The 26,596-nt window shown below is 39.8% G+C and overlaps 1 protein-coding gene across 2 annotated transcripts in view; it reads left to right on the top strand.

The window, feature by feature from the left end:
* Positions 1 to 26,596, top strand: part of LRIG3 (leucine rich repeats and immunoglobulin like domains 3) — a 47,699-nt gene that overhangs the window by 8,928 nt on the left and 12,175 nt on the right. The window contains exons 1-8 of one of the 2 annotated variants that reach the window (XM_046012969.1): positions 12,203 to 12,218; positions 20,362 to 20,493; positions 21,045 to 21,188; positions 22,185 to 22,328; positions 22,639 to 22,782; positions 23,200 to 23,343; positions 24,261 to 24,341; positions 25,287 to 25,358. In XM_046012969.1, coding sequence (XP_045868925.1) covers positions 21,073 to 21,188; positions 22,185 to 22,328; positions 22,639 to 22,782; positions 23,200 to 23,343; positions 24,261 to 24,341; positions 25,287 to 25,358 — 701 coding nt within the window. In that variant the 5' untranslated portion in view covers positions 12,203 to 12,218; positions 20,362 to 20,493; positions 21,045 to 21,072. Of the gene's footprint in view, positions 1 to 12,202; positions 12,219 to 20,361; positions 20,494 to 21,044; positions 21,189 to 22,184; positions 22,329 to 22,638; positions 22,783 to 23,199; positions 23,344 to 24,260; positions 24,342 to 25,286; positions 25,359 to 26,596 lie in introns of those variants that run through there. The other variant, XM_046012968.1, reaches the window with a different exon arrangement.

The raw sequence follows: 26,596 nt of genomic DNA, 5'->3' as shown, positions 1-26,596 counted from the left end.
GTACCAGGGTCTTGGGGTGCTAGTTGGATGAGCATGGAACTCCTCCATTAACAGAGCTCATCTCTCACCTTTTTGGGGATCTGTGAGAATGCCAAAGAACTGAACAGATTTGCTTTCCTTTGAATCCCACCTAGCATGATCTCAGAAGTCAAGCCCCTGCTAGGGGTAGGACATGGTTGTGGGTTTTGTTTTGCTTTGTTGTTCTTTTTTTCCGCTATCTTGTAGCCTTACCAGCCAGGATGCTATATTTTAAGGGAAGAAATGCATAAGGTTTGGAATGAACATATAGTAAAACTGTTGCCCTGGCATAAGTAAGTTGATTTTACCAGACATGGTAGTTTCAGCTTCCTGTGAAGTGGCATGAGCCACTCAAGCATGGGACATTTTTGAAAACTGTGACTTGAGTTAGGACAGGTTTGAATCCATGAGTCCTATAACATTATTGTTGAACAAGAGAGTTCTCATTGGTCATTAAATAAAGCTGGTTAGGTCTTAGTCTTGACATTGATGGTTTATATAATAGTGCCCAACATGTAAGTACTTATCTATATGTTAGAATTGAAAAGATTTGGGTCCCTAAGTGTCAAAGAAGTACCCCGATTACTTGTCAAAAATGTAGATTTCCTGACCCTATCCCTAGAGATTCTGAATTGAGATGGGGCGGGGCCCAGGAATATCCATTTTAACACATCTACTTTACCACATCTGATGAAATACTGCATAAATATTTCTGGAACTACTGATAAACCCCAGTTTGTTATAATCAAATAAGCCTTTTCTCATTATTTCTTATCTCAAAGGTAGAGCATTTCTCCCTTATCCACCATGATCTTCATAGTCTCTAATTTTTCTGAAAATGGCAATGTCATCCTTCCAGAGTGATTATTATAAATATTGATCACTTTGCTGATAGGATCCCAAAATGTGAGTTCTACCAATGGACAGCCAATGAAGAGATTTAAAACAGAGTAAAGTGATCAGTTTTGCTATTTGACAGTGTGGAAGATGTCCTAGCGGTGTGGCTTTAGTGTGGAAGATGTCCTAGCGGTGGCGAGGGTGGTATAGAGAGGGCAGATCACCGTGGGGTAGGAGGGAAGAACCACCGCAGGAGCCCAAGAGTGATGACAGCATTGTGTCACTGCAGCAGAACAGTGATTAAAGCAAAGCTCAAGTTGGATGGCTTAGAGTTATTTGCTGCCTCTTCCCTTTGCTAGGTTTGAGATCTTCGTCAAGTTACTATCTACAAAATGAGAATTATAACAATGCCCACTTTATAGGGTTGTTGTGAGGATTTGGAAAAATAATGCAGATAAAACCATTGGACAGGGGCGCCTGGGTGGCTCAGTGGGTTAAGCCGCTGCCTTCGGCTCAGGTCATGATCTCAGGGTCCTGGGATCGAGTCCCACATCAGGCTCTCTGCTTGGCGGGGAGCCTGCTTCCCTCTCTCTCTCAATCTGCCTGCCTCTCTGCCTACTTGTGATCTCTCTCTCTCTCACTGTCAAATAAATAAATAAAATCTTTAAAAAAAAAAAAAAGCCATTGGACATATGCTAAGTGCTCAGTGACTATGAGGTGTGATCATGATGATGACGATCATGCACTTGAGTGAAATTCACTGAATAAATGAGCAGGGCCAGGCTCTGTTTTAAGGGCTGTGGATACAGCAGTGAACAAACCAGACAACTTGCTCCTATGAAGTTTCTATTCTAGTGAGAAGTAAAAGAACAATGAGTAACATTTTTTTTTTTAAAGATCACTTCATTTTCTTGATACATGCTGTCAAGGAAAAGGGAGGAGGACCAGAAGAGCCCTTTAATGTGGTTGGGAAAGCCTTCTGAGTATTTACCAAATCCTTCTACGTGCTTGGGTACTGGTCTAAGGTGGAGATTCAGCAGTGAACAGACAGATGACATTCCTGCCCTCACAGAGGTGCCTTCTCATGGAAGGAGAAGGGCAAAAAGTCAAGTAAAAGATGTGGTCAGAAGGTGGTGAGTGCTAGGGAGGAAAAAGCAGCAAGGAGGCAGAGGAGTGTGTGTGGCAGAATAGGGGTTGACAGTTTTCAATGGGGATGCAGGGAGGGGCTTGCTAGGAAGGTGACAATTGAGTGGGGGAAGGGGGAGGTAAGGGTTGTGTGCAGCACCCTGGGGGTGAAGGTCATCTCCTTAAGCCTCCCCTACCCTCTCCAGGTCCATCTTGCCTATTATGTCCAACTCTTACATGGCAATGAATGAGTGTGTTTCTATTTTTCTCCCATGCTATACTTTGGGGCTTGTGGCTGACTCTTATTTTCCCCAGCACTAAATGCAGGTGTATGGCATATAGCTGGTGCTAGGTATAACAATTAAGGAATATTTATGGAAAGCCACATGCACTTAACATTATCCAGGCAGGTGTATTTGTCTGTGCTCCTGGCTAAAAATTTACAGTGGAAACAAAGCATGCCTATGTTTTACTTAACTTATGTTCAGCTCTGCATGAATGGTAAATAATAGTAATAAGTTGTAACAACAGCAACAATAATAAGTAAAAGAAAGAAGTGGCTTAAGTAGGGAAGGGATTCAGCTCACCACTCTCACCAGTGAACATGTGCCCTATAGTGTGTTTGAGATGGCAGTGTGTGGGAAATAAAAGTCCCCTCTTATATTTGCCTTTTTCAGTTTCAGTATCTCAATACACCAGGGATGGCTTTTGTCTTCAGAGATACAGATTTTTCATAGACCGTGTGTCCAGCACACATGTGAACTACTTTATCGGGTCCTAAACTAAAAATTCAAAACAAAAAACAATAACAAAATGCAAAATCAATCTGTTCCAATACTGAAGAAAAAACTGGCCCTCTAGGACTCAGAGAGGGAGAGGGAAGGAGATGTGTTTGCATAAGAACACCTTGCTCGTGTTATAAGGGATCTTCCAGGGTGTGTTAGTGATAGATGTTTTCCCTCATGCATTTCAGGGTAGAACTCAGGTCTCACTGAACTGTCAGTCCCCCAAGATGCCCAGGCCAGAATTTGGCCCAGAGGAGGTTCTCCTTCAACATCTGAGTGGACGAGAGGGAGGCCCGAGCTGGAAACAGGGCACACATGTTGTTGTCTTGTCTCTCGCTAGTATCTTGTCTGACCTCAGGCAGGCTTAATTACCTCTGCTTTATCTGTAAGAGCAGTGGGAGATGTCTGTACCTCTATCTCAGGTAGTTCCAGTACAGAATCGAATAGCATAAAGCACAGGTGAGGACTCTGAAAAGTGTGAGCCACAACAGTTGGATCCAAGAAGGACAGCAGGAGTTAGAAACCTTATCCTGGAAGCAGCAGGTGAGGGAGAGAGAAAGAACTTTGCATCTGAACTAGGTTATCTGGAAAACTTTTGCTCTCTTCAAGTAGTTCAAAGAGCTGGTAAACACTCAGTTGTAATTAATAACGGAGCAACATTTCTAGCCCAAGGGCTTGTGCGTCTATAAGGAGGATTTTAAGCTGTTCTGGGTGCCCAGCAACACCACCTACTATGTGTTAAGTCCTGGGGAACAAAGGAAAATAGAACTTGACCTCTGCCCTCATGGGGCTTTGAATAATGAACAAAGGGAAGATGGACAATACAGACATGCTCCCCGTAGGATGATGCCCTGGATGATGGGGAGATGCCCCGCTGGGCCAGTGCAGAAGAGCGCTGTAGCTTCCGTGTGTGCAGAGGGCAAGGGTGTGTGAGGTCTAGAGAAGGAAAAGACATGGGGTACATTGGTAGCAATGCAGTTAGGTGTTTTAAAGGTTTGGGGGACTGAGTGACGTATTTCTTAGGGGAATGAAATGACTACATTTCATAGACGCACAGAATCATCTTCTCTCCTTGTTTTCAGGTAGTCATTAAACCATGTTCATTTTAAAAATCAAAGGCCATGAAGATAAATAATGTGCTTCTTTTTTTAATCATAAACAATTATGACTTGCCAAATACCTGCTATCCAGCCATCCTTAAAACTATCCCAGCTCTGAGCCTTGCTCTATGTTAGGGCTATATCTTTCTTTGTCCCCACAAAAGGAAATTGACCATAGGGTGGATGTCATGTAATTGTTGACTTGTATGTATAATGCATGTATGATATATGTATGATGTATGTATTATATGTGTGTGATGTGTGTATGGTATATGTATGATGTATGTATGATATATGTATGTATGATGTGTGTATAATGAAAAGGGTAGGGTTGGGTGAGTGATCAGAAATCAGCTCTGCAGTATTCTCTTATCAATATATTGACCCCAGCACTGTATTAGGTGGGAACTTCATCCATAAGCATGCATTTTTCATTGAACATTTCAAAAATCAGCCTAATAAAAAAACCGGGAGACAGTAATTTGAGAGACTATTGCTAGGTTGTATGGCAGTGAGTTTATTTAAATAATTTATCAAACTTACTTTGTGATTTTTTAAAGCATATCGATATTTTAATAGTTCACAGCTCAGAGACACAGCTTCATACAGGGAACGCAAAGTGTTACATTTTCAAGTGATGATGTAGATAAGTAATTTTGTAACTTTGTGGTAAAGTTCAAGTAGTTGTTTATTTGTTTTTAAACCAAACCAATGTAAGTCAGCTTTTGAAAGGAGGTTACCATTGCATCATATTAATTAGGGAAGTAGGGAGAAGCTTTGGTCAACCTTAGAATTTAAGTTTCTGGGGAATCAGGGAGCTTTTTTCTGATTAAGATGGTAAATCCCATCTTCACCCATTTGTCGGTAGAGATGAGCCCATCGAATTTGAGCCCCTTAACTGAAAAGTTCATCCCCAAATGTATGCCCCACTGATGTGGACGAATGGACTAGTGTCTTTGTATTTAAAGGACATTGCATCAGAGGGCTATAGCCTTCACCAGAATAAACAAACCAGACGTTATAGTGTTTAATGGGAATTAGCTCATAAAGCTCAAGTCTTACAAAATAAATACATAAACATTGTAATACGATAAGTTGTATTCTTTTATTGGATTTTAAAGTGTTTGTACGTGATTTGCACATAAAAGAGTTTACTGTACACAGAGATGTATTCTCTACCCTCTATGTTTATCTTCACAATTAATCATAAACCAGTCCCCACAATACAAGTTTGCTGGGTGTTCGAATTCTCAATTTAGATTTGAAACGTAAATTTGTAATCCTGCTGTGGTGCTTTCAACCCTTGACAAATTTCCTACTGCTCTTAGGTCAAGAGCAGAATCTGTCCCAAGACCTCCAATGGTCTGGATGATCTGAGTCCTCTTTTCCAGTGAGTTTCCTCTAGATTTCTTTCTCCCTTCTAGCAGTGTGCTAGCTTGTTCTGTGTCAGGTCCCGTTACAGACTTTGCTCTCAGCCTACAGTACTCACCCTTGCCCAGAGTTGTTTTCCTATCGCCCTTCCTTAGAGTCCACATTATTATCATACACGTGGTGACACCTGTCAATTGTGTATCTGTGATTCTTTCATGTCCCTTTCCCCCACCAGAATGAAATTTCCTAAAAGCTGAAAGCATGTGTGTTTTCATGCCTGTGTGTTTTCATAACCCTAGCATGTAGGTCCGTGTCTGGCACCTGGGAGGAATGCACCGTTATTGAATGAATGACTCAATGAATAGCCCAGACCCAGTTAATATTGTATATAGTTAATTGTAGAAAAAACTATTCAGTTAACCTTTCTGTTTGTGCCCCTCCATATACACTTAAAAATCATTTTCATGACTAAAACTTGCTTTTTTCAAGTAACAACATTCTTAGATATGACGTCATGAACCAGTGGACAACTTTGTTCATTCGCCATTCTCGGAGCCCATAAAATGGTTTTGAACTTGTCCTTCCAGCATAGCTTGCCAGAAATTCTCCTGTATTACCAGTGTCTATCCTGAACCTGCACCATTTTCTCATCTCTCCCTTCAATGTCATGCTAGCCATTTTGACTGCTGCTTTGAAGTATCAAGTGCAGCTTCTGCCAGAGACGTTTCTGTGCTGAGCCAAGCTTGTGCTGCCAAGACAGACAAAACAGTAACGTTACAGCCAATTGCTTTTCATGATAGTGGGGGCAAGAGTCAACATGTCTCTCTCCCAGCCTAGTTCCTTTGCCTCCTTCTCATCCTCATTTTAGTATCTCTGCCATCTTCCACAGATGAGAGGCTCAGGGCTCTAGTTGGGTAGAGAGACCAAAACAATGAAACAGGCTGCTAACCAGTACCACCACTTTTTTCCTTGGCTGAAAGTCACTTAAGTGCTAAATTCAAAACATGAAAGGAAAGGCAATTATAAGTATAAGCACTTCCTTTCTAAAATCACCTGCCTGACAGTCTCCTTTCCTCCCTGTGAAGCTTTAGGTGGCAGATAGAGCCGTTTCTAGAACAAGGTTGAAGGCAAAATGAAATATCGAGGTAATATTCATGCTGCAAGTACCCTACAGCACAGGATGAACATGGTGTGCATTCTTGGACTGTCAGTTTTACTGTGCATGAGCAATTTTAAATGTTTTTATTCCAAAACAAACATTGGAATAGAATCAAAACGAGCATTTATTTTTTAGGGAAAAAAAAATAAGATGCTTTTTGAAGTTAATCACTAATTGCCGTGTAATCCTGCACAAGACACTGGCCTAGGAATAGAGGCAGTACATTTTAAAGATGAATGGATGTTTACAAACTCAGGAAATGTAGTTAATTGTATAAATCCCTCTTTCTCTTATTCTTCTCCTCCTGTCCATTTTGCTTTCACTTCCTCACCGTCATCCCCATTTATGTATCAACTAAAGGATGAGAGGAATTAGCAATGGTTTAGTAGATTGTATAACTGGTCAAAACCAATTTTTTTGTTGGTTTTGTGTATCTGCTTGTAATCCTGGTAACTTAGAATGGGAAGAGACATTTCTCCCTATGGAGAGATTTCTGGAAAGAAGAAGTTATCCAGCCTCCCTTTGAGCCTTTTCAGGGACAAAAGCTTACTTCTTGGTGACACACTGTTCCATTGTGAATAGTCCTAATTACCGGGACTTTTTGTTAAGCTGACCTCTTCCCTTACCTTTACCTGTTGTGTCAGTTCTGTGTGTTGGAAAGAATAACTTTGTTATATTTTCTTCAAATTAATACCTATAAGTCTTAAAATTCAAGGTTTTTTTAAAGCCTTCTCTTTTTCCTGGCTCAAATCCCAATTATCCTTTCCTGTGTGATACACAGTCTAGACCAGAGCTTTGCAGTTGCACTTTCAGCAGTGATGAGATGTTCTATATCTATGCTGTTTGCTGTGGTAGTTACTAGACACATGGATATTGAACACTTGAAATGTGACTAGTGTACTGAAGAATTCCATTTTTAATTTTATTTCAATTAAATTTAAGTAGCTACACATGCACAATGCAGGTCTAGACTTTTAAAGTCCTCCCATATACACTTCATCTGGCATGACAGTGTAAAATATGACACCCAAACAAGATATGCTAAGCTAAATAAGTCTGTCAGAAAAAGACAAATACCATATGATTTCACTCATATGGAGAATTTAAGAGACAAAAACAGATGAATGGGGGCAAGAGAAGGAAAAATAAAATTAGATAAAATACAGGAAGGCAAACCATAAAGGACGCTCAGTGATAAAGAACAAACTGAGGGTTCCTGGACAGGAGGAGGTGGAGGGAGGGGGTAACTGGGTGATGGGCATTAAGGAGGACAGTTGATACAATGAGGAGTGGGTATTACATGTATCTGATGAATCACTGAATTCTGCCCCTGAAACTAATAATACACTACATGTTAACTACATTGAATTTAAATTTTAAAAAAATGGACATAAATGAAGCTTAAAATTATGTTAGCCTTTAAGGACCGTGTTGTATTATTGGCTCCTATCGAGCTGTGGTCAGCCAAGCTCCCCAGGTCTATTGTCATTTTCATAGGAATTGCTTTTACATAGGCCTTTTTAAAATGATTGATTAAAAATTCAAAACACTGCCTTATCCCAGTTTAATTTCTCTGGTTGCTTCTAGACCATCATTTTAGTACGTTGAAAGGTTGGGATGCTGATTCATCTAATAGATGCACTGTACGTGTAGTTCTGTGACATTTGTACTTGACTGTTCCCACCACTGTCCTTGCTCATACAAATGTTGACCCCACAAGGGCCACAGTCTGACCCAGTCACAGCCACTAGCAGCTTCCTTTTTTTTTTATTTTAATTCCAGCATAGTTAATAGTGTTATATGACTTTCAGGTGTACAATTTAGTGATTCAACAGTTCCATATTACCCAGTGCACATCAAGATAAGTGTAGTTTTTAATCCCCACCATCTATTTACCCATCCCCCACCCACCGCCCCTCTAGCAGGCATCAGTTTGTTCTCTGTAGTTAAGAGTCTGTTTCTTGGTTTGTCTCTCTCTTTTTCCTTTGCTCATTTGTTTCTTAAATTCCACATATGAGTTAAATTATGGTATTTGTCCTGCTCTAACTGACTCATTTCCCTTAGCATTTTGTACTGTAGCTCCATCCGTGTCATTGCAAATGGCAAAATTTCTTTTTTATGCCTGAGTAATATTCCACTGAGTGTATGTATGTCTGTGTGTGTATATCGTCTCTTTATCCATCTATCAGTGGACACTTGGGCTGCTTCCATAATTGGCTATTGTAAATAATACTGCAATAGATATAAGGGTACATGTATCCCTTTGAATTAGTGTTTTCATATTCTTTGGATAAATATCCAGTAGTATAATTAATTACTGGATTGTGAGGGTAGCTCTATTTTTAAATTTTTGAGGCACCACCACACTATTTTCCATAGTGGCTGCACTAGTGTGCATTCTCAATAGAGCACAAGTGTTCCTTTTTCCCCACATCCTTACCAACACTTGTTGTTTCTTATGTTTCTGAATTTTAACCATTCTCACAGGTGTGAGATGCTGTCTCATTGTCGTTTTGATTCACATTTCCCTGATGATGAGTGATGTTGAGCATCTTTTCATTTGCCTGTTGGCCATCTGGATGTCTTCTTTGGAGAAATGCCTGTTCGTGTCTTCTGACCTTTTTTTTTTTTTTTTTTAAAGATTTTATTTATTTAGTTGACAGAGAGAGATCACAAGTAGGCAGAGAGGCAGGCAGAGAGAGTGAGAGGGAAGCAGGCTCCCTGCTGAGCAGAGAGCCTGATGCGGGACTCGATCCCAGGACCCTGAGATCATGACCTGAGCTGAAGGCAGTGGCTTAAACCACTGAGCCACCCAGGCGCCCCTTCTGACCATTTTTTAATTGGATCTTTTGGTTTTGGGATGTTGAGTTATATAAGTTGTTAATATATCTTGGATACTAATCCTTTATCCAATAATGTTGTTTGCAAATACCTTCTCCCATTCGGTAGGTTGTCTTTTAGTTGTGTTGATTGTTTCCTCCCCTGTGCAGAGGCCTTTTATTTTGATGTAGTCCCAATAGTTTATGTTTGTTGCTGCTTCCGTTTTCTTAGGAGACATATCTAGAAAATGTTGCTATGGCTGGTGTCGGAAAAATTACTGCCTATGTTCTCTTCTAGGATTTTTATGGTTTCAGGTCTCACATTTAGATCTTTAATCCATTTTGAATTTATTTTTGTGTATGGTAAGGAAAGTGGTCCAGTTTCATTCTTTTGCATGTTATCTGTCCAGTTTTCCCAACACCATTTGTTGAAGAGACTTTTTCCTGTTGCTTATACTTACCTCCTTTTTTGAGATTAATTGACCATATAATTGGTGTTTATTCCTTGTGTCTGTTTGGGGGCCAGTACCATACTGTTTTGATGATTATAGCTTATAGGATATCTTGAACTCTGGGATTGTGATACCTCTAGTTTTGTTTTCTTTTTTTAAGATTGCTTTGGCTACGGGGTCTTTGTGGTTCCATACAAATTTTCGGATTGTTTGTTCTAGTTCTGTGGAAAATGCTGTTGGTATTTTAATAGGGATAATATTAAACTTATAGATTCCTTTCAGTAGTATAGATATTTTAACAATATTTGTTTTTCCCATTCAAGAGTACAGAATATCTTTCCGTGTCTTTGTGTTTCTTCAATTTCTTTCATCAGTGTTTTATGGTTTTCAGAGTATAGTTCTTTCAACTCTTTGGTTAATTTATTCCTAGGTATTTTATTATTTCTGGAGCAATTGTAAATGGGATTGTTTTCTTAATTTCTCTTTTTGCTGTTTCATTATTAGTATATAGTAATGTATCAGATTTCTGTACATTGATTTTGTATCCTAACAACTTTCTTTAAAGGTTCATGTCAGTCTGGATAAAGATAAATTTAAGGGATATAAGCTCACTTGCCTGTCTGATCATCATCACCATATTATCCATGTCTTTTTCACAAGAACAATTTAAATACTTGGTTAAATGTGATGTTCCTAGTCCATTGGTCTGCGAACCATATCAGAAAATAAAATAACATTAATTTAACCTGATGTGTTCATACAGAATTAATCTTCTGCATGAGAACTGTTTATTAATTTGAGGTTCAGAATAATGATGTGTTTTCTGGTTTGTACTATCATCTTGAACGAAAATCCTTTGTATAGGCTAATTTTTCATTAAAATATACAAAGCTGAGTTGGGTGAATTTTTGGGTAAAAAAATTACAGTAGCTCTTTTGAGGGAAGGTTTTGTGGTTTATTTTGCCTTTTAGAGAAAAAACGTTTTATTCATTGATTGGATTTCTGTTGAAGACTTCCTATTAAGCTTAGTAGGCTGAATATATTCATTTAACTCTGCTCTTTCTTAAAACTCCCTTAAAATGGAAAGAAGACAGTCCAAATAAGAAATGTCATAAAAATTTTGCAAGCAGATGAACAAATTATAACTGACTTAAAAGAGAGAAAATGGAGTGGATCCCAAAAGCAGCAACTTGGTTCTTTTGTTTTGTTTTCAGCAGAACCATTCTGAGTTCAGAAATTCAAAGCCTATAAGGGCACAGGGTAGGACTGAAATTGAGGGAAAGGTTAAAACTCTTTTAGAAGCAATGAGATCTCCAAGTTTCTCCTCCATACTCATCCTCCAAAACTCAAAGCCTAGTGACTGACATCAGCAGAAGATTAGAAGTTACCCTCTGGAGAGTTGAAAGACTAAGTCTCTAGAATTTGGGACACAAGCCACACTGAGCAAAGAAAGGATGAGGATTGAGGGTAGCATATTCTGCAATCAGGGAAATTAAATCTTATCTGAACACTGAGGATGACACTTCCTTGCCCCAGCTTATTTACCTGTGAGCCTTCCTAGATATTAGCAATCATGCTTGGACCCACCAGACTGGAGACTGGAAGATCAGAGCAATAAGACATGTGGAGATCCCATCATGAAATAGGTCCCCTCTCTGCCACCATGGTGGGACTCACCAGTCAACAAGTCTATTATTCTGCATACTGTTCTCAGTAAGCTTTTGAGTGCTTTTTATTAAATATGAATGGTTAGCCTAGTGATCGCCAGACTTGTGTAGATGTTTCGAATAAGATCAAGTGTCTACGGAGTGTCTGGGTGGCTCAGTCAGTTAAGCACCTGACTCTTGATTTCAGCTCGGGTCATGATCTCAGGGTTAGGGGATCAAGCTCCATGTCAGGCTCCATGCTGGGTGTGGAGCCTGCTTAAGATTCTCTCTGTCCCTCTGCATCCCCCCACCCCTCTTCTCCCCCTCTCTAAAATTAAATAAATAAATAAGATCAGTGTCTGAAATAAATGGGAAAAGAGAATGAGACGGTGGAAGGAAAAGGAAACCTCTGGAAAACCCAATACGTGCAGAAAGAAAAGAGATGTGATAGCCACAAAGCAAGCAAAGAATGTTAAATCATTAGTAATAATAATAAGGAATATTGAGAAAATAAGGACGAACTTTGGAAAGGTAAAAATAAAACAAACTTTTAAAAAGGTAACAGAAGTGTCAAAAGAAAGTTGAAAATTTATCCAAAAGAAGAACGGAAAGACAAAGGGATGGAAAATGGGAGGGGAAAAAATGAGAAAATAGGAAAACCAGGCAGAAATCTATTCCCTACCTTATTGGAATGCCACAGAGATGTGTGTGGAAATAGAAGGAAGGAAATGATCAGACAAACAAAAAAATATCCCAGAACTAAGAAATATACGTTTCTAGGTTGAAAGGCCCTACTGAGTGCCAGCAGTTGAAACAAGGCCTACCACTGGAGATAATCCTGGGCAGTCTCAGAATACCAGGAGTAAAGTGAAGCTCTGAGAGGAGGAAAACAATAAAACAACACAGGTGACCTGTGGGGGTTGACAGTCGTTCTCCTTGTGTGTTACCAGTGACACCTGTATCACGTGGGAACTTGGTAGAAATGCAGATTCTCAGGTTCCGTCTAACCTGCTGGAAGAAGCCCCTGTCCTCTGGCTCTGATGTCTGCCCACGTTTGAGAAGCATGGAGACAGAGAATCAGAATGGCTTCTGGCTTTTCTGTCAGCACTTCATGAATGCTTTGGATAGGGTAAAACAGTGTCTTCAAAATCCTAGGGGAGAATGACTTCGAAATTCTGTATGCTCTCAAACTGTCAATCCTATCAAGACGTTTTGAAACATGGGGGCTGAGGAGAGCACCTCTGTTCATGGTTTCTTGGAGAGCTAATGGAGGATATACCCCAGGAAAATGAGGGAGTAAACCAAGGGTGAAGATGGGCAGCCCGGCAGTGGGACTCCCAAAAGAGGTCCCCCCCAAAGCAAGACCAGGTTCTGCAAGAGGTTCCATTTTCTACATAATGTTTGCCTGAAGCCTTTCTAGCAAATCTGATCTTCTGCCGGGCTTGTCATCGAAATCCAGAATCATAGCTCCTTAGGCATGCTTGAGATCATTGCATTCAATGTCCTCCTGCTTGACAGGTGAGAAAATCAAGGTCCACAAAGTCTAGTAAATCAAAATACAACCAAGAAGAGAATCAAAATCCCCTTACTAGGGAACTATGATTGGAATTGTTGCTTCAACAAAATGGCAGTTTTGCTTTTTTTTTTTTGGCTGGCAGCTGTAATGGTCATCCCATTTTCTGATGTACATATGCATTTTGAACCACACTTCAGATCAATCCTTACTAGCCAATCTAAAGCTCGATCTAGAATTTCTGGATGAAGCACTGGTCACTTAGGGTTTCAAACCCATTCACTGAACCCCGAGTTCTGGGGGATCAAAGATGAATTAGTCTCGCTGTTAACAAGCAAATCACAAGCCAGGTGGGAAATGCAAACTCACAGCTGAACTGTAACAATGGTCTGGCATACGAAAAAACGTATAGAGAGCCTCTGCCTCAAAGAGAAAGGGAAAACTTCTAAAGTTTACTAAATTTGGGCACCTGGGTGGCTGAGTTGGTTAAACGTCTGCCTTCGGCTCTGGTCATGACCCCAAGGTCCTGGGCTCCAGCCCCACATCAGGTTCCCTGCTCAGTGGGGAGCCTGCTTCTCCCTCTCCCTCTGCCTGCTGCTCCCCTTGCACGTGCTCCCTGTCTGTCAAATAAAGAAAGAAAATATTTAAAAAAAAACTTTACTAAATTAGAATTAATTTTTATTGTATGTAATTAAATTACTTCAGATTAAAATACTTGGTCAGTAAGTCTCTTTGGCATCTTAAATTTCAAGTTATTCACCCTTAAATTTCTGTTTCCATAAAGAACTAAACTGAATTCACGCTTGGGAATCCAAAGGGGTGGTTTTCTTTGTGATGAAAATGGGTTTTTGACCCCTATTTCTTTTTCATTTTTAACCTGTATTATAACTGGCCCATAAATAGGGCTCTGATCATTGTAGGATGTTTGTATTAAAGTATTATGGCCATCTTTGTTCATGTTCTTGATCCAAAAGGCAGTTATAGTCTATGTTCACCTGGCTTTTAGCTGACAGAATGGACTTTCTGCTCCTTACAGTGCCCCATTTGCTATTTAGTATTGTTAGTTCTTAATCAAGAATCTTTCTCCTTGCAAAAGTTTCCTCAGTTGGCTTTATTCTTTGATGCCACAGTACCAGGGGACCAGTCTGAACATGTGTTCTTTTAATGAAACTTCTTAATTATCTTTTTTAGAAAAAAGATGAGCAAAGAGAGTTTATTTTTATCTGCATGGGAGAGGTTCATTTGCTTGCCAAGTCTCTCTGTTAAAAGAAGCCTAATATTATGGGGTGTTAGTTATTCCAGCCAAGGTGTTTTTCAAGGAAGCATTTTGTTGGGGGACAAAGGTTATTGTTGGAAATGTAAGTGACCTTTAATGTATTTGCAAAATGCAGTGTTTTCTTTAACAACTTATAATTCTTTTATAAATGGGTGCTGAAGTGGTTGCTTGCAAGTTATACATAGAAATCAGTATTTCCTTGGGGCCGGGCTGACTGTCCCAGTCAGTACAGTTAATATGCCTTCTCTGTAGAATGACTACAACTTCAGCCATTTGTTAGCTACACTAACTGAATTGGACTCAAGGGGTGCGGTTAGTGACACAGTCTAAGAAGGGAGGGCATTGCAACATACAAAAAATGGTTTCAAAGTAAGCTTCACTGCCCACACCTTCGCTGAACGGTCAGTGCCACTCACATATAACCTCTTATATACCCAAGATTGCACATCTTTCTTCACATATCACAGTGGCAAAGCCTTAAGCTTCCCGTTATCATCTGTAATAGGTAGGAGACCATTGAAACTATTGACAGATATTTCTTATTCACCAAGAAGCTGCAGTGTAATTGGTCAGGAATTCCAGTGTGAAAAAACCTGATAGTCTAGTTCCTCACAAAGAATATTCCACTCTCCTTTTAGACTCTGGAAATAAACCGACACCATTTTTATGCACTTGAGAGTCCATGAAATTCTTTTGGGACTCTTACACTTTGTGGAGATAGCAGTGAGTCAGAAAGTAAAACCAATCATCATCTTACCAAGTGATCATGTCACTAACCTCATAACTTTGATTTTGCTGTTATAATTTAGTCTGGGTTTACATTCAGTGCAGGTGTTCAGAGGATCAGAACAACCAAACACAGTCTTATCTATGGGAATAACACACTTGTCCTTTTCCTAGTGACAGTAGACATTAAAATGGTCAGGAGCATCTCACACCTGAGCCAGCTGGGATCCCAGTCTGCGCCCCCTGCTTTAGAAGGCCTTCCGTGTCAGCAGCACACACAGAAGTGGTAACGGAGAGTGGATGGGAACTTTAGGGGTGCCAGACTGGGTTCCAGTGTCCAAAGGCTCCTGTTATAATTTAGTCTGGGTTTACATTCAGTGCAGGTGTTCAGAGGATCAGAACAACCAAACACAGTCTTATCTATGGGAATAACACACTTGTCCTTTTCCTAGTGACAGTAGACATTAAAATGGTCAGGAGCATCTCACACCTGAGCCAGCTGGGATCCCAGTCTGCGCCCCCTGCTTTAGAAGGCCTTCCGTGTCAGCAGCACACACAGAAGTGGTAACGGAGAGTGGATGGGAACTTTAGGGGTGCCAGACTGGGTTCCAGTGTCCAAAGGCTCCAGAGCTGGAAACCTGAGCCTGTATGTCAGTGGGAGAGAAAAGCACAGCCTGTGCTCTGGGGAACCAGATGTAGAGTACTACTTCACCCCCAAAGTGGATCGCTAGGTAGAAGGTCATTGTTATCCCAACACACTGTCTTGGTCCTCTGCACCTCCTGGTGCTCCTGCACCTGGTCATGCCTGTGTTTCCCCTACCAGTGTTTCTACCCACTGCTGCCAGAGCGCACTTTCGCGTGATATAGTCACCCCCTTCTGAAATCCTCTGTCCTCCTCCCCCAGCTGATCTTGAGATAAAGGCCCAATGTCTATGAGGTATATAGGGTCCCTCTTGACCTACATTCCTCTGCTCCTGGCTACCTAGTCTTCACCCATGAACTCTCTACCGCAGCCACAAGGCTTCCTTTCATTTCCTCAAAGGGAAGCCTTGCCTTCCTCACACTTGCTTCTGCTTGGAACGCTAGCCTGTCTTCTTGCCATGGGAAGTTTTGCTGACCGCTGCCACTCCTTTTTAGGAGGCTGTTCTTTCTTCCCCACTGCCATCTTATCACGGTGGTCATCACGGTGGTGACCCCTTCCATCTGTCTGCCTCTTCCCCCTGCTAGAATGTAAGCTACATGGGTTCAGGGACCGTATCCATCTTATTCCTTGGTAGATCTTCAGCACTCTCAGAGCAAATCTCACCATAAGAAAATGGCAGGCTATGTTTGGCTCTGCATTTTAAAGGTATTTGGCAAAGTGGGTTACAAAAGGGGAAATTAGCAACATAGTGAAACCGTTATAGTTGGGCCCAAGAAGCCAAGGCTGAGTGAAACTAGCTGGGACTCCTGTTTTTCCTGTGGCCTCTCAGATGCCTGAGGGAACCGTCCATGCTCTGACAGACCAAGCGCCCAGGTCTGTGTGTGTCCACAAGGGACTAATTATACTTGACCTCGGCAATGATTTGACCACGGAACACCTTGTACTGTCAACATACACAGATGACCAAAATGTTCGCTGTCCTTTTGGGTTGGATTTGCACAACGTTGCAATGCCTTCCAATACTTATATGACTTACGTATTGTGATTTTTGAACAATGGAAATATCATACTTCCATCAAGTCATGGAAAAAAGTATTCACTCAGTTTGTTTGTTTGTTTGTCTTGTTAAGGCATTGCACATCCTGCCAGAAATATTAATTAACCACAGTGCTTTCAGTGTGTTCATCGGTTTTGGCATTCATCCATATTTGGAGAAAAATTAAAGCTGGAGTTGAATTGAATCTTTATCTTTTAGAAGCAGCTATTTGTGGCCAACTCTATTAGAATTATGTTTATTTTGAGGGTTTTAGGTGATTAAAAAATCTTTCAATCTAATTTTTAATGGAGTTGTCTCCGTTTTTACAAACTCTTACATGATACAGAGCAAGTTTGTTTTGTTTAAACTGGTACAAATCACGTGGTTATATGTCAGTCTCCGAGAGCTAATATGAAACTGGTATTTGGATTTAATTCAGTTCCATTAGAACAGAGTTAAGATTCTGTGATACAAGGACTATTATCCTGGCAGTTGTAAGGGATTTTTGTGCGAGGAAGCAGGGCTGACAAAGAGGGCACTGTGCACGCTCCGTCTGTAACAGAGCACTTTCACACTGCAATTTAGGAAGTGTGCAGTTCAGGAAATTGCTGGCTTTGGCTGGAGCATACTTTAACTGCAAGGAAAATTTTATTCGTCACTCAAGTAATTGGCAGTTTTAATACCTTGTTCATAATTACTTAATAAACAAACGAACATATAAACCAAAGATTGTATGGCCTGTTATCTAACTCGTGGCCTTATTTGACCAACGTGATAGACACCTGTGGGTCTCCCTCTCCCTCCCACAAAAAACCAGTTTGTTCCGTTTATTGCAAAAATCTATAGCTGAGCATTTTCTTTGTGTTGTTAAATGTTAAGTGTGGCTATACTAGCCTCAGACGGCCTGGGAGCCAAAACCAGATGCAGAGTTTGATGGGAGGTGGTGACTAGGGACAGGGGAGGGCAATGGAGAGAGGGGAGCATTTCAGGGTTACTCTGCTGTTTGTGGGAGGACATCCTGGTAATGCAAACATTTGGGTTATGTGTTTAAGAGAACATTTTTGTTCCCTAAAGTGTGGTTTTGTTTAACCCACACACCCTGACCCTAAGGCCCTGTGGCTTGTCTCTTGGACTAAATCCATCTCCGGGATCTAGAAATTGACTAATTGTCTCGCTTGCATTACCCTGTACCTCACAACTAGATCAAGGAGTTTATACACTGGCAAATCCAGATGTGGGAAATGGTCAAAATCAGAGGTCATGGCTGACTTGACTCTAAACAAAGTCTGTAAGACTTTATGGGAGACTAAGGGGCTTGATATTTGTTACTTGTAAATAGGATTGTTGAACCTTTTTTTTTTTAACCTTACTATAATCACAGACAAGTTCAGCTCTTAAGATATGCATCACCTATGCCTGTTACCTTGTATAGGATTACTTGAGAACATAGTTAGATTCCCAGATGACCTGGATCAAAAGACATGATTCCCTGCAGTCCTTAAAAGTAACATACAGAGGGTTTTGACAGTATTTTGAGAAGTTTTGTTAGGTTATCGTAGTTTAAATAGAAAAAGTCCAACCTGTTTTCTCCCTTACTGTTCTTTCTTGCGGTGAAATCAGCGCCTGACATTGGCGCTTATTCAGGAAGTTTGTCTTCTACTCTGGTGCATGGCAAACATGTACACTCCTCGGTTGTCTCCCTGGGGTACAAGCAAGACTGGGAGACCCTGTTTCCAGGACATCCCTAGTGTTGGCATGGTTATGGCTCCATGAGGCAGTGTTGATTCCCACATTAGTTTGAAACCAGAAGTTCAGCATTTCTGCAAGGGTGGGAAGTTGTGACCCTTTCTGGGCAGGGGTGGGGGTGTGCATCTCCACATAAGAACTTAACTGCCAAATATATTTACACTATAGTCTATGAAACAAGCCTTCAGCGATTGGTTTGGTACCAGTATGACCTCATAGGTCAAAACCCCCAGTTTCCTAATTTTACAGTTGTCTATAATACCTCTATGGGGGAAATGTTACTGTGATTAAATGCCAAATGGCGTAATATATGAACAATCCTTAGCCTCAGCTTGACATTTAAGATGTTCTCCACGTTCTTCAGTTTCATAAACAGTCCAAGACAGAGGGGTAGAGACCTATCTCCTTACTTCAGAGGACCTCAGAGTATGGCAGAGAAGACCAGCCGCATGAAAGCGCTGTGTCAGAACGCAACATAAGATTTTGTGAAAATCTTTTTGTGAAAATCTTTGAGGGACTCTTAATTCAGAGACCTTCTGAGATGGTGAGAGGCCTGTGTGCTATAATAATGCAAAAGAGCTTAATAAATTCTCAGAGCACTACAGAAATACATTATTGGTAGAAAGATACACACATGAGATGTATTTCCTAAGTTCTCTCATTAAATGAGGCTTACTCTTCGACTATGTGTAAAAACAGCAGCATGTGGCATATCATGTATAGAGTTCTGCCTAGAGCCTCCACATTGTTTGATTGTTCGGTGTATTATAAAGAGATCTTCTTTGTAAGTGAACTCTGTTTTCGTCCTGGCCTTCCTACGTTGACATGTTGTTTTCCCCTGCCAAATGATGCTCTAAAAAGTCCAGGCTCCCTGATCTAATGTGCCAAATAAGATGGCTTGCACATCAATTTGATTCCTGTTTTCTAGCAAGATTGTCATTTAATGTTGAGTTTCCCCTTGAAAGCTGTTGTGTTGATGACCTTTTAAGAGATTTGACTTGCCCTCTTTTTGTTTTGTTTTGTTTTTCATTTGTGGTCTAGTATAGGGCTCACTAAGGGAACTTTCAGTGATGAAATGATCTGTATGTGCACTGACCCATTTGACAGCCACCAAGCACATGTGTGTGTTGAGGACCTGAAATGGGGCTCCTGTGATTAAGGAACTGAATTTCAACCGTTAATTTAGAGTACTACTTGTGGCTACCATATTGGTCATCGTGGTCTGGTGTTTAAGACTGTTAATGTCAAACCTTATTAATCTAATTAATGAGAGATTATTTATGTATTAAACATGTAATACTTTTATAATATTCAAAGCCCTGGAGCGTATCCTCTGGTTTTGAAGACTATGGCAATACCTTGAAACCTGCTGTTTCTTAAAGAAAAAGCTCTCTAGCATGGCTTAAAAAACAATCCCAATCTGATGAGTATTTTAAATTCATTAGTAACTGTTGTGTGCATAATCTCCAGGAGAAGAATTAGAAATAGATTAGGAATCAAGGAAAAGAATAGACAAAGGGGGCACCTGGGTGGCTCAGTGGGTTAAAGCCTCTGCCTTTGGCTCGGGTCGTGATCTCAGAGTCCTGCAATTGAGCCCCGTATCAGTCTCTCTGCTCGGCGGGGAGCCTGCTTCCTCCTCTCTCTCTCTCTCTCTCTCTCTCTCTCTCTCTGCCTACTTGTGATCTCTGTCAAATAAATAAATCTTTGTTAAAAGAAAAAAGAATAGACAAAGACCACATCAGTGCCTGGAATGCCAACTCAGTGTTAGTCATTTTATATACCGTTTAATAAAATGATAAGGAAGAAGGACTGGTAACAAAAAAACGTAAAAATCAGATAACTTTCAAGTGCTTAACATTTGGGTAAGCATAGCTGTTAAACACACCCAGATTTATATAGGAATGTTTTTCACACATTTGAATATTATGATTTACTATTTAAGGTGAAATTAAAGTGACATAAGAATTGCTGTTTAACTTTTAAAAGTACAGTTTAGAACAATCAGTTTTCCATATTTTAAAGAACAAATTAGAAATATAAATTATTTTATTACACCTTTCAGATTGTTGTATTATTAACCCTGTCATCTGTGCTGTCTTTAATTTCTAGAGCTGGAAACAGAATTACTGAAATATTACCTGAACATCTGAAACAATTTCAATCCCTTGAAACTTTGGACCTGAGCAACAATAATATTTCAGAGCTTAAAACTCCCCTTCCATCCTTACAACTCAAATATCTGTAAGTCAAGTCTTCTTTAACAAAGATATTCACCTATGATGACAATACCATGTCATAATAATAAATCAACTTTAAAATGTAATAAAGTCTGCCTTTGTTTTTAAACTGCTGGTATATCAGCAGTGTAACCTTAACTTTCTTCTTGACGTGTAATTTGCTACAAACCCAAATAACCACCGTCTTTATTTTGTTGTTATACTCTCAGATTATAAAAAATTAGACATCCTTTGTTAGAAAAGCTATGTGGAGTTAAAAGTGCTTCTTTAGAAAATTAAGCCACTCTTTGTTTCATTAATAAATGAATTTTATAAAAATTGGATAAGTATCTGAAACAAATTTTTATACCCTTCAAACATTCCAGTCATTCCTTCCTTAGCAGTATGTGTGAATCGTAGTCAGCATTCATCCACAAGAACCTAAGGACTTAATTTTTAAGTGTCCATTGATGCAAATGATGGTTAGGTTCTCTGGATATTATAATACAGAGAATTTATGTGTTTTAACTTTCCAAAGAGCCAGAAGAAGAAGCTCATCTTCCAACTTTTTAACAGGTATCTCAATAGCAACCGAGTCACTTCAATGGAACCTGGGTATTTTGACAGTCTGGCCAACACACTTCTGGTGTTGAAGCTGAATAGGAACCGGATCTCAGCTATCCCGCCCAAGATGTTTAAACTGCCCCAACTACAACACCTGTAAGTAAGATGTTCTCTTAGATGGTGTTTCTTCACGTCCTCTAAACCCTAAAATCCACAACGTGACCAAAGAGGAGTTTCGAAGCAAGAATGTGGCTCTCTTCCCATTGAGAACTGGAGTGGCTAAATTTCTGAATCAGAAGGAGCCTTCGCAGCCACGTAGTGCAAACTCTTGCCTGACAGGGCAGGTTAGATTGTTACTGAAAAAATGAACAGTGTCATCATTGAACAGTCTCCATACAAAGGCATCATTGTGGCCCTGGCGAAATCATGGCGACGCCCAACAGCTGTGGTTTATGAAAATAATACTGACAACTCCAGGAGGCTCTGATAGCTTAAGTGGCTGCAAAGAGCTGCTCGTTAATAGTGGTGGAATGATCTGTGAATAGGCTCCTGCAATATAGTGGTTTTCAACCTTGGCTGCACATTATAGGCACTGGGGAGCTTTTAAAAATCCCAATGTCCAGGCCACACCCTAGACCAATTATATTAGAACCTCTGGGGGTATGATCCAGGCTTTGGTAATTTTTAAAGCTCTCCAGGTGATTCCAGTGTGCAACCAAGGTTGAAAATGACTGCCTTGAAGAGAAAGCATTAAACAAAAAAAGAATTTGAAAGAGAGAGTAACCAACTTTTGTAAGCAGAATAAGCTTGGCAGCCCTACCCCTGAATAGATTTCATGTTTTAACATAATATTTAGTATACTAAATCTAGATAATTTAAAAACAAATACACTGAGTAGATAAGCGTTTTAAAGAAATTAAAGTGTAGTCTAGTTTCAATATTTCATTTTTCCAAAAATGCATCACACATTTCAGGAGGAAATTCACTCCCTGCTAATAAATCAGAATTCTTCTCAATAAAAATGTTTAGAAATTTAAAACTTTGTATGTAATTTAACACTGAGTGGTTTAACTGTATTGTGGTAATGTCACATTTTATTACTACCCCCAGAATTTTGTCATATAAACTATTTAACTATTCTATCCAATGCAGTGAACTGAACCGGAACAAGATTAAAAACGTAGATGGGCTCACATTCCAAGGACTCGGTGCTCTAAAGTCTCTGAAAATGCAAAGAAATGGAGTAACAAAACTTATGGATGGAGCTTTTTGGGGGCTGAGCAACATGGAAATCTTGTAAGTGAGCTTATCACAGTTCCTGCTTTGATAGTACAATCATGGAGTGCTCAGTGAATATGCTGTAGCTTTGTTTGAGATCCTATGTTAAAAATCTCATAATTTACAGTCTTATAATTTAATACTCAGTTTTGTTTCAGGTAACATGACTGAGAATTTATAAGCCCATGGTATCTTTTGCTGATGTCTTTATACAACAAAACCGAAACATCTCGTAACAATGGGAATATGTAATAGGTTGTAATCCTAGGTCTCCTTTGCAGAGATAATGAGCTTGTGATCCTGCTTTTGATTCTTCTTGTAAATGTAGGCAGCTGGACCATAACAACCTAACAGAGATCACCAAAGGCTGGCTTTACGGCTTGCTGATGCTGCAGGAACTTCATCTCCGCCAAAATGCCATCAGCAGGATCAGCCCCGATGCCTGGGAGTTCTGCCAGAAACTCAGCGAGCTGTGAGTTGCCTTTTATTCTCCTCAGGTCCGAGAGCAGGGATCCTGCTGGAGCATGAGCTTCTTACCACTGATCTGTGAAATTTTCATAACAAAGTTTCCAAGGTGACAGCTTTGTTCACATGCAACCTAGTCATATTTTTGTTGTGATAAGTTGAAGCCAACTGTGCTGTTTGAGTTCTAGGCCACATGGGCTAAATCAGTGACGGTTTGTTTATTTTCAAATAAAGAGAATTTTTTTTTTAACCACTAGGATTACAAATAATGTTTACCTGAGTATTATTAAGACGGCAGAGTGTTAAAATAAGGATTATTATAGTTACATATATTACCTGTTGTTTGAAAACAAATCATTGTTGAACTGGAAAATAAAGGCTACTATTTATTTTTTATTCTTTTTTTTTTTCCCCCTTTTAACAGGGACCTAACTTTCAATCACTTATCGAGGTTGGATGATTCAAGCTTCCTGGGCTTAAGCTTACTAAATACACTGCACATTGGGAATAACAAAGTCAGCTATATTGCTGATTGTGCCTTCCGGGGGCTTTCCAGTTTAAAGACTTTGTAAGTTACACATTTTACTCTCCGTGCATGAACCTAATTGGTTCCTAAATGTGCCCACTTTTCTCCAAGCAGATTTCCTTTGTTGTGAAGGAAATATGTACAGCCTCAGAAGTAGTGTCTTAATCTTTCCCAGATCAGTTTGATTAAAATCAGTCCATTTCATCCATATGTGTTTCGTAGAGAGATTAAAAAGGACAATGATCAGATTGGTTTGGTGATTACACTTAACCTTCTCAGATCTCCAGGAAGTTGGTAAATGCTCAAAAGAGAAACGATTTTAAATCCACTGATTTTTCTGAAATCCACCGATTTTTATAAAAATGCAGATTAGAAATTACCCAGCGCAAAAAGATACACAAGGAGAACAAAGGAAGATGCCTGTTTGGTATACCAGTTATATCCAGGCTTGAACTCCATCCTAAGAGGAAGAAGAGAGAGTTGGATTAATTGACCTTTGAAAAATCTCTGAAATGTTCATTTTAATGTTGTGCAATGGGCTTTTGGTTTTTGCACGGTCAGAAGCTTTTGCTCTGTTCACTATTTGAAGCATTACATAATTGGAAGACATGCTGTGTGCTTTGGCTAACTCCTACTTGTGTGGTTGGATCAGTGGTTTTAAAGTTTAATGTATTTTTCAGACTGTTCAGGTCTTTCAGAATTTAGTCATCCTGATAGAGGAATTAATAGGACAGAATCAACTCTCCTGATTTTGAGCAAAAACTTAGTGTTGGGAGAGAGAAAGAGTTTTCTATTGTTTTGAAAAGGGTGGAGATGATATGGGGGATTATGAGGAATTTATTACGAATTACTTGCCACCTGGGTGGTGATCTTGGCTTTCTGAGCATCTCTCTAAGGAGAATGCTTGTATCTTTTAAATACCTGGTACAAGTTTCAATAGCATTTCTTCTTATAATTAGGGATCTGAAGAACAATGAAATTTCCTGGACTATTGAAGATATGAACGGTGCTTTCTCTGGGCTTGACAAACTGAGGCGGCTGTGAGTAGGATTTGCTTCATGGTTGCCTCCCTGTCTGACTTACACCCGTTGAACTCCCTGTCTGACCTACATCTGCTGAACTCTCTGTCTGACCTACACTCGTTGAAGTCCATTCTACAGGTTAAGATTTGAGAGAGTTTAGAACTAGAGGCTGAATCTTGTTGCTTCCCTTGGCCATCTCCCCAGATGAGTGTTGCTATACAAGATGGGTATTAATTTGCGTTTCTTCCTTGGTATGGTGGTTTTATTCAACACTTTGGGAAGATGCGACTTATTTTAACATCTAGACAAGAATTTTAAATTGTTTTGAGCACTTAGAATCTTGGGCTTATCACTGTGTAAAAGGACACTTCCTAATTTCACCATTTTGAAACTCTTGAGTGTTCCATTCTGCTCACAGGATTTTTTAAGTGACATGATCCAGTGTCCCCTGATAATACGGCAGTGGGCACAGAGCAATACAGGCAAGAAACAGGCTTCGGTTTGGCCTTACAGAGGCCTTGTGTTTTAAGTTTTCAAGTTGAGTTCCATGTAGCCCAAAACTCCCGTGAATGATAAAAGTATCTGTGGGGAAGGAGGGGAAGGAGAAGATCTCCACTATTAACCTGCCTCACTAATTATAGTTCTGAAACCCTTTACCTGGAAGGAATTTTCTACCTCTTCAGAAGACTTTGAAAGTCACGGCTTTAATTTAACTGCTGGAGTAACTTATTGAATACCTATATTTGCTGGGCTCTCTGTTGAATGCTTTGAGATCATGCTGAACTGTATTACTGAAATAGATGGCATGAATACACTTGTGCAGATTGCATCATTTAATTGAAGAAAATAGAATTATTCACAGTGATTTCTTTTTTCCACAATGATTTTAAGAGATTCTATTCATGAGAATTCCACCCCCAAATGTCTTTAACTATTCCAATATATTTTTTTTTTCCCCCTCAGAATACTCCAGGGAAACCGGATTCGATCTATTACCAAAAAAGCCTTTACCGGTTTGGACGCATTAGAACATCTGTGAGTGACTGGAATTTAGTTACCTAAAGGAATCTAAGATGGTTATCTATTTATGTGTCATGAAAGATAAACTAGAATGTAATTTTGTTGGCATTCTCTCTGTACCATGACGTATATTTTGCACATCTGTTTATCTTCTACCTGTTTATCTATGTATCTATATCTATATGGAAGTATATAGGTATACATTTCCCTTTGCATTTGAGGAACTATATTTATTGGGTTTTCTTTGAGTTATCTTTCTTAAGTAGTGATATATTTAATTTTCAAAAACCGACCCTTTATTGTGCACTTACTATACATCAGGCATTTTGCTGGGTATTTATATATAGTCTCATTTAATTCTCATATGAAAATTATTCAGTAGCTCCTGTTTATTTTTAATTAAAGAAGTGGAGGTTCTGAGTGTCTACTGATTGTGTTGAACAGTTACGATGGATGACTTACATTTTAAAGATTAAAAAAGCAGGGGTGCCCACGTGGCTCAGTGGGTTAAGCCTCTGCCTTCAGCTCAGGTCATGATCCCAGGGTCCTGGGATCGAGTCCCACATTGGGATCCTTGCTCAGTGGGAAGCCTGCTTCTCCCTCTCCCACTCCCCCTGTTTTTGTTTCCTCTCTCGCTGTGTCTCTTCTGTCAAATAAATAAAATCTTTGCACAAAAAAAAAGAAAAAAAAAAGATTAAAAAAGCAATTCCCCATGGTCCTTAAGAGTGATATTAGGAAGGTAGTGACATTACTTTGAGACTTTTATTTGTCATTGCTGTTGTTTAATTATAAAACATACGACCTGTTTTTCCACCATCATTCTTTCTCTTGTTCCGTTTTGCTACCAACCCATCAGCTCAGAGTCGCCTGAGGCAGGAGTCACACCAGGACTGCCTCTGCTGTCCATGTCCTTGTGCCACTAGCTCTTGTCTTCACAGTCTCTGCGCCATCCCCTCTTAGTAACTGCTGGCACACATTTTTGAAATGACATTTAGGGATGCAGGTATTTCCAGCCACTAGGAGGGCAAGCTAGCTACCCTTGATAGGAATCAAGACCTGCATGAGCACTGAACCAACTAGCTTCTTAACAACTATGGGAATATTTACACTTGTACAGCAAGAGTACAAAGTGATACAAAATATCTCCACTCTGAGGGAATGCTTATAACCAAAAGTTTTAATATCTATTAACTTGGACAAAAGAAGTTCGGAACACATTTGGGCAAACCCGCATTTGCACTGTGTATTGAGAG

The sequence above is a fragment of the Meles meles genome, chromosome 7 (assembly GCF_922984935.1).
Source record: "Meles meles chromosome 7, mMelMel3.1 paternal haplotype, whole genome shotgun sequence".
Taxonomy (NCBI): Eukaryota; Metazoa; Chordata; class Mammalia; order Carnivora; family Mustelidae; genus Meles; species Meles meles.
Note: the sequence above shows the minus strand (reverse complement) of the source record. Positions and strands in the feature narration are given on the sequence as shown.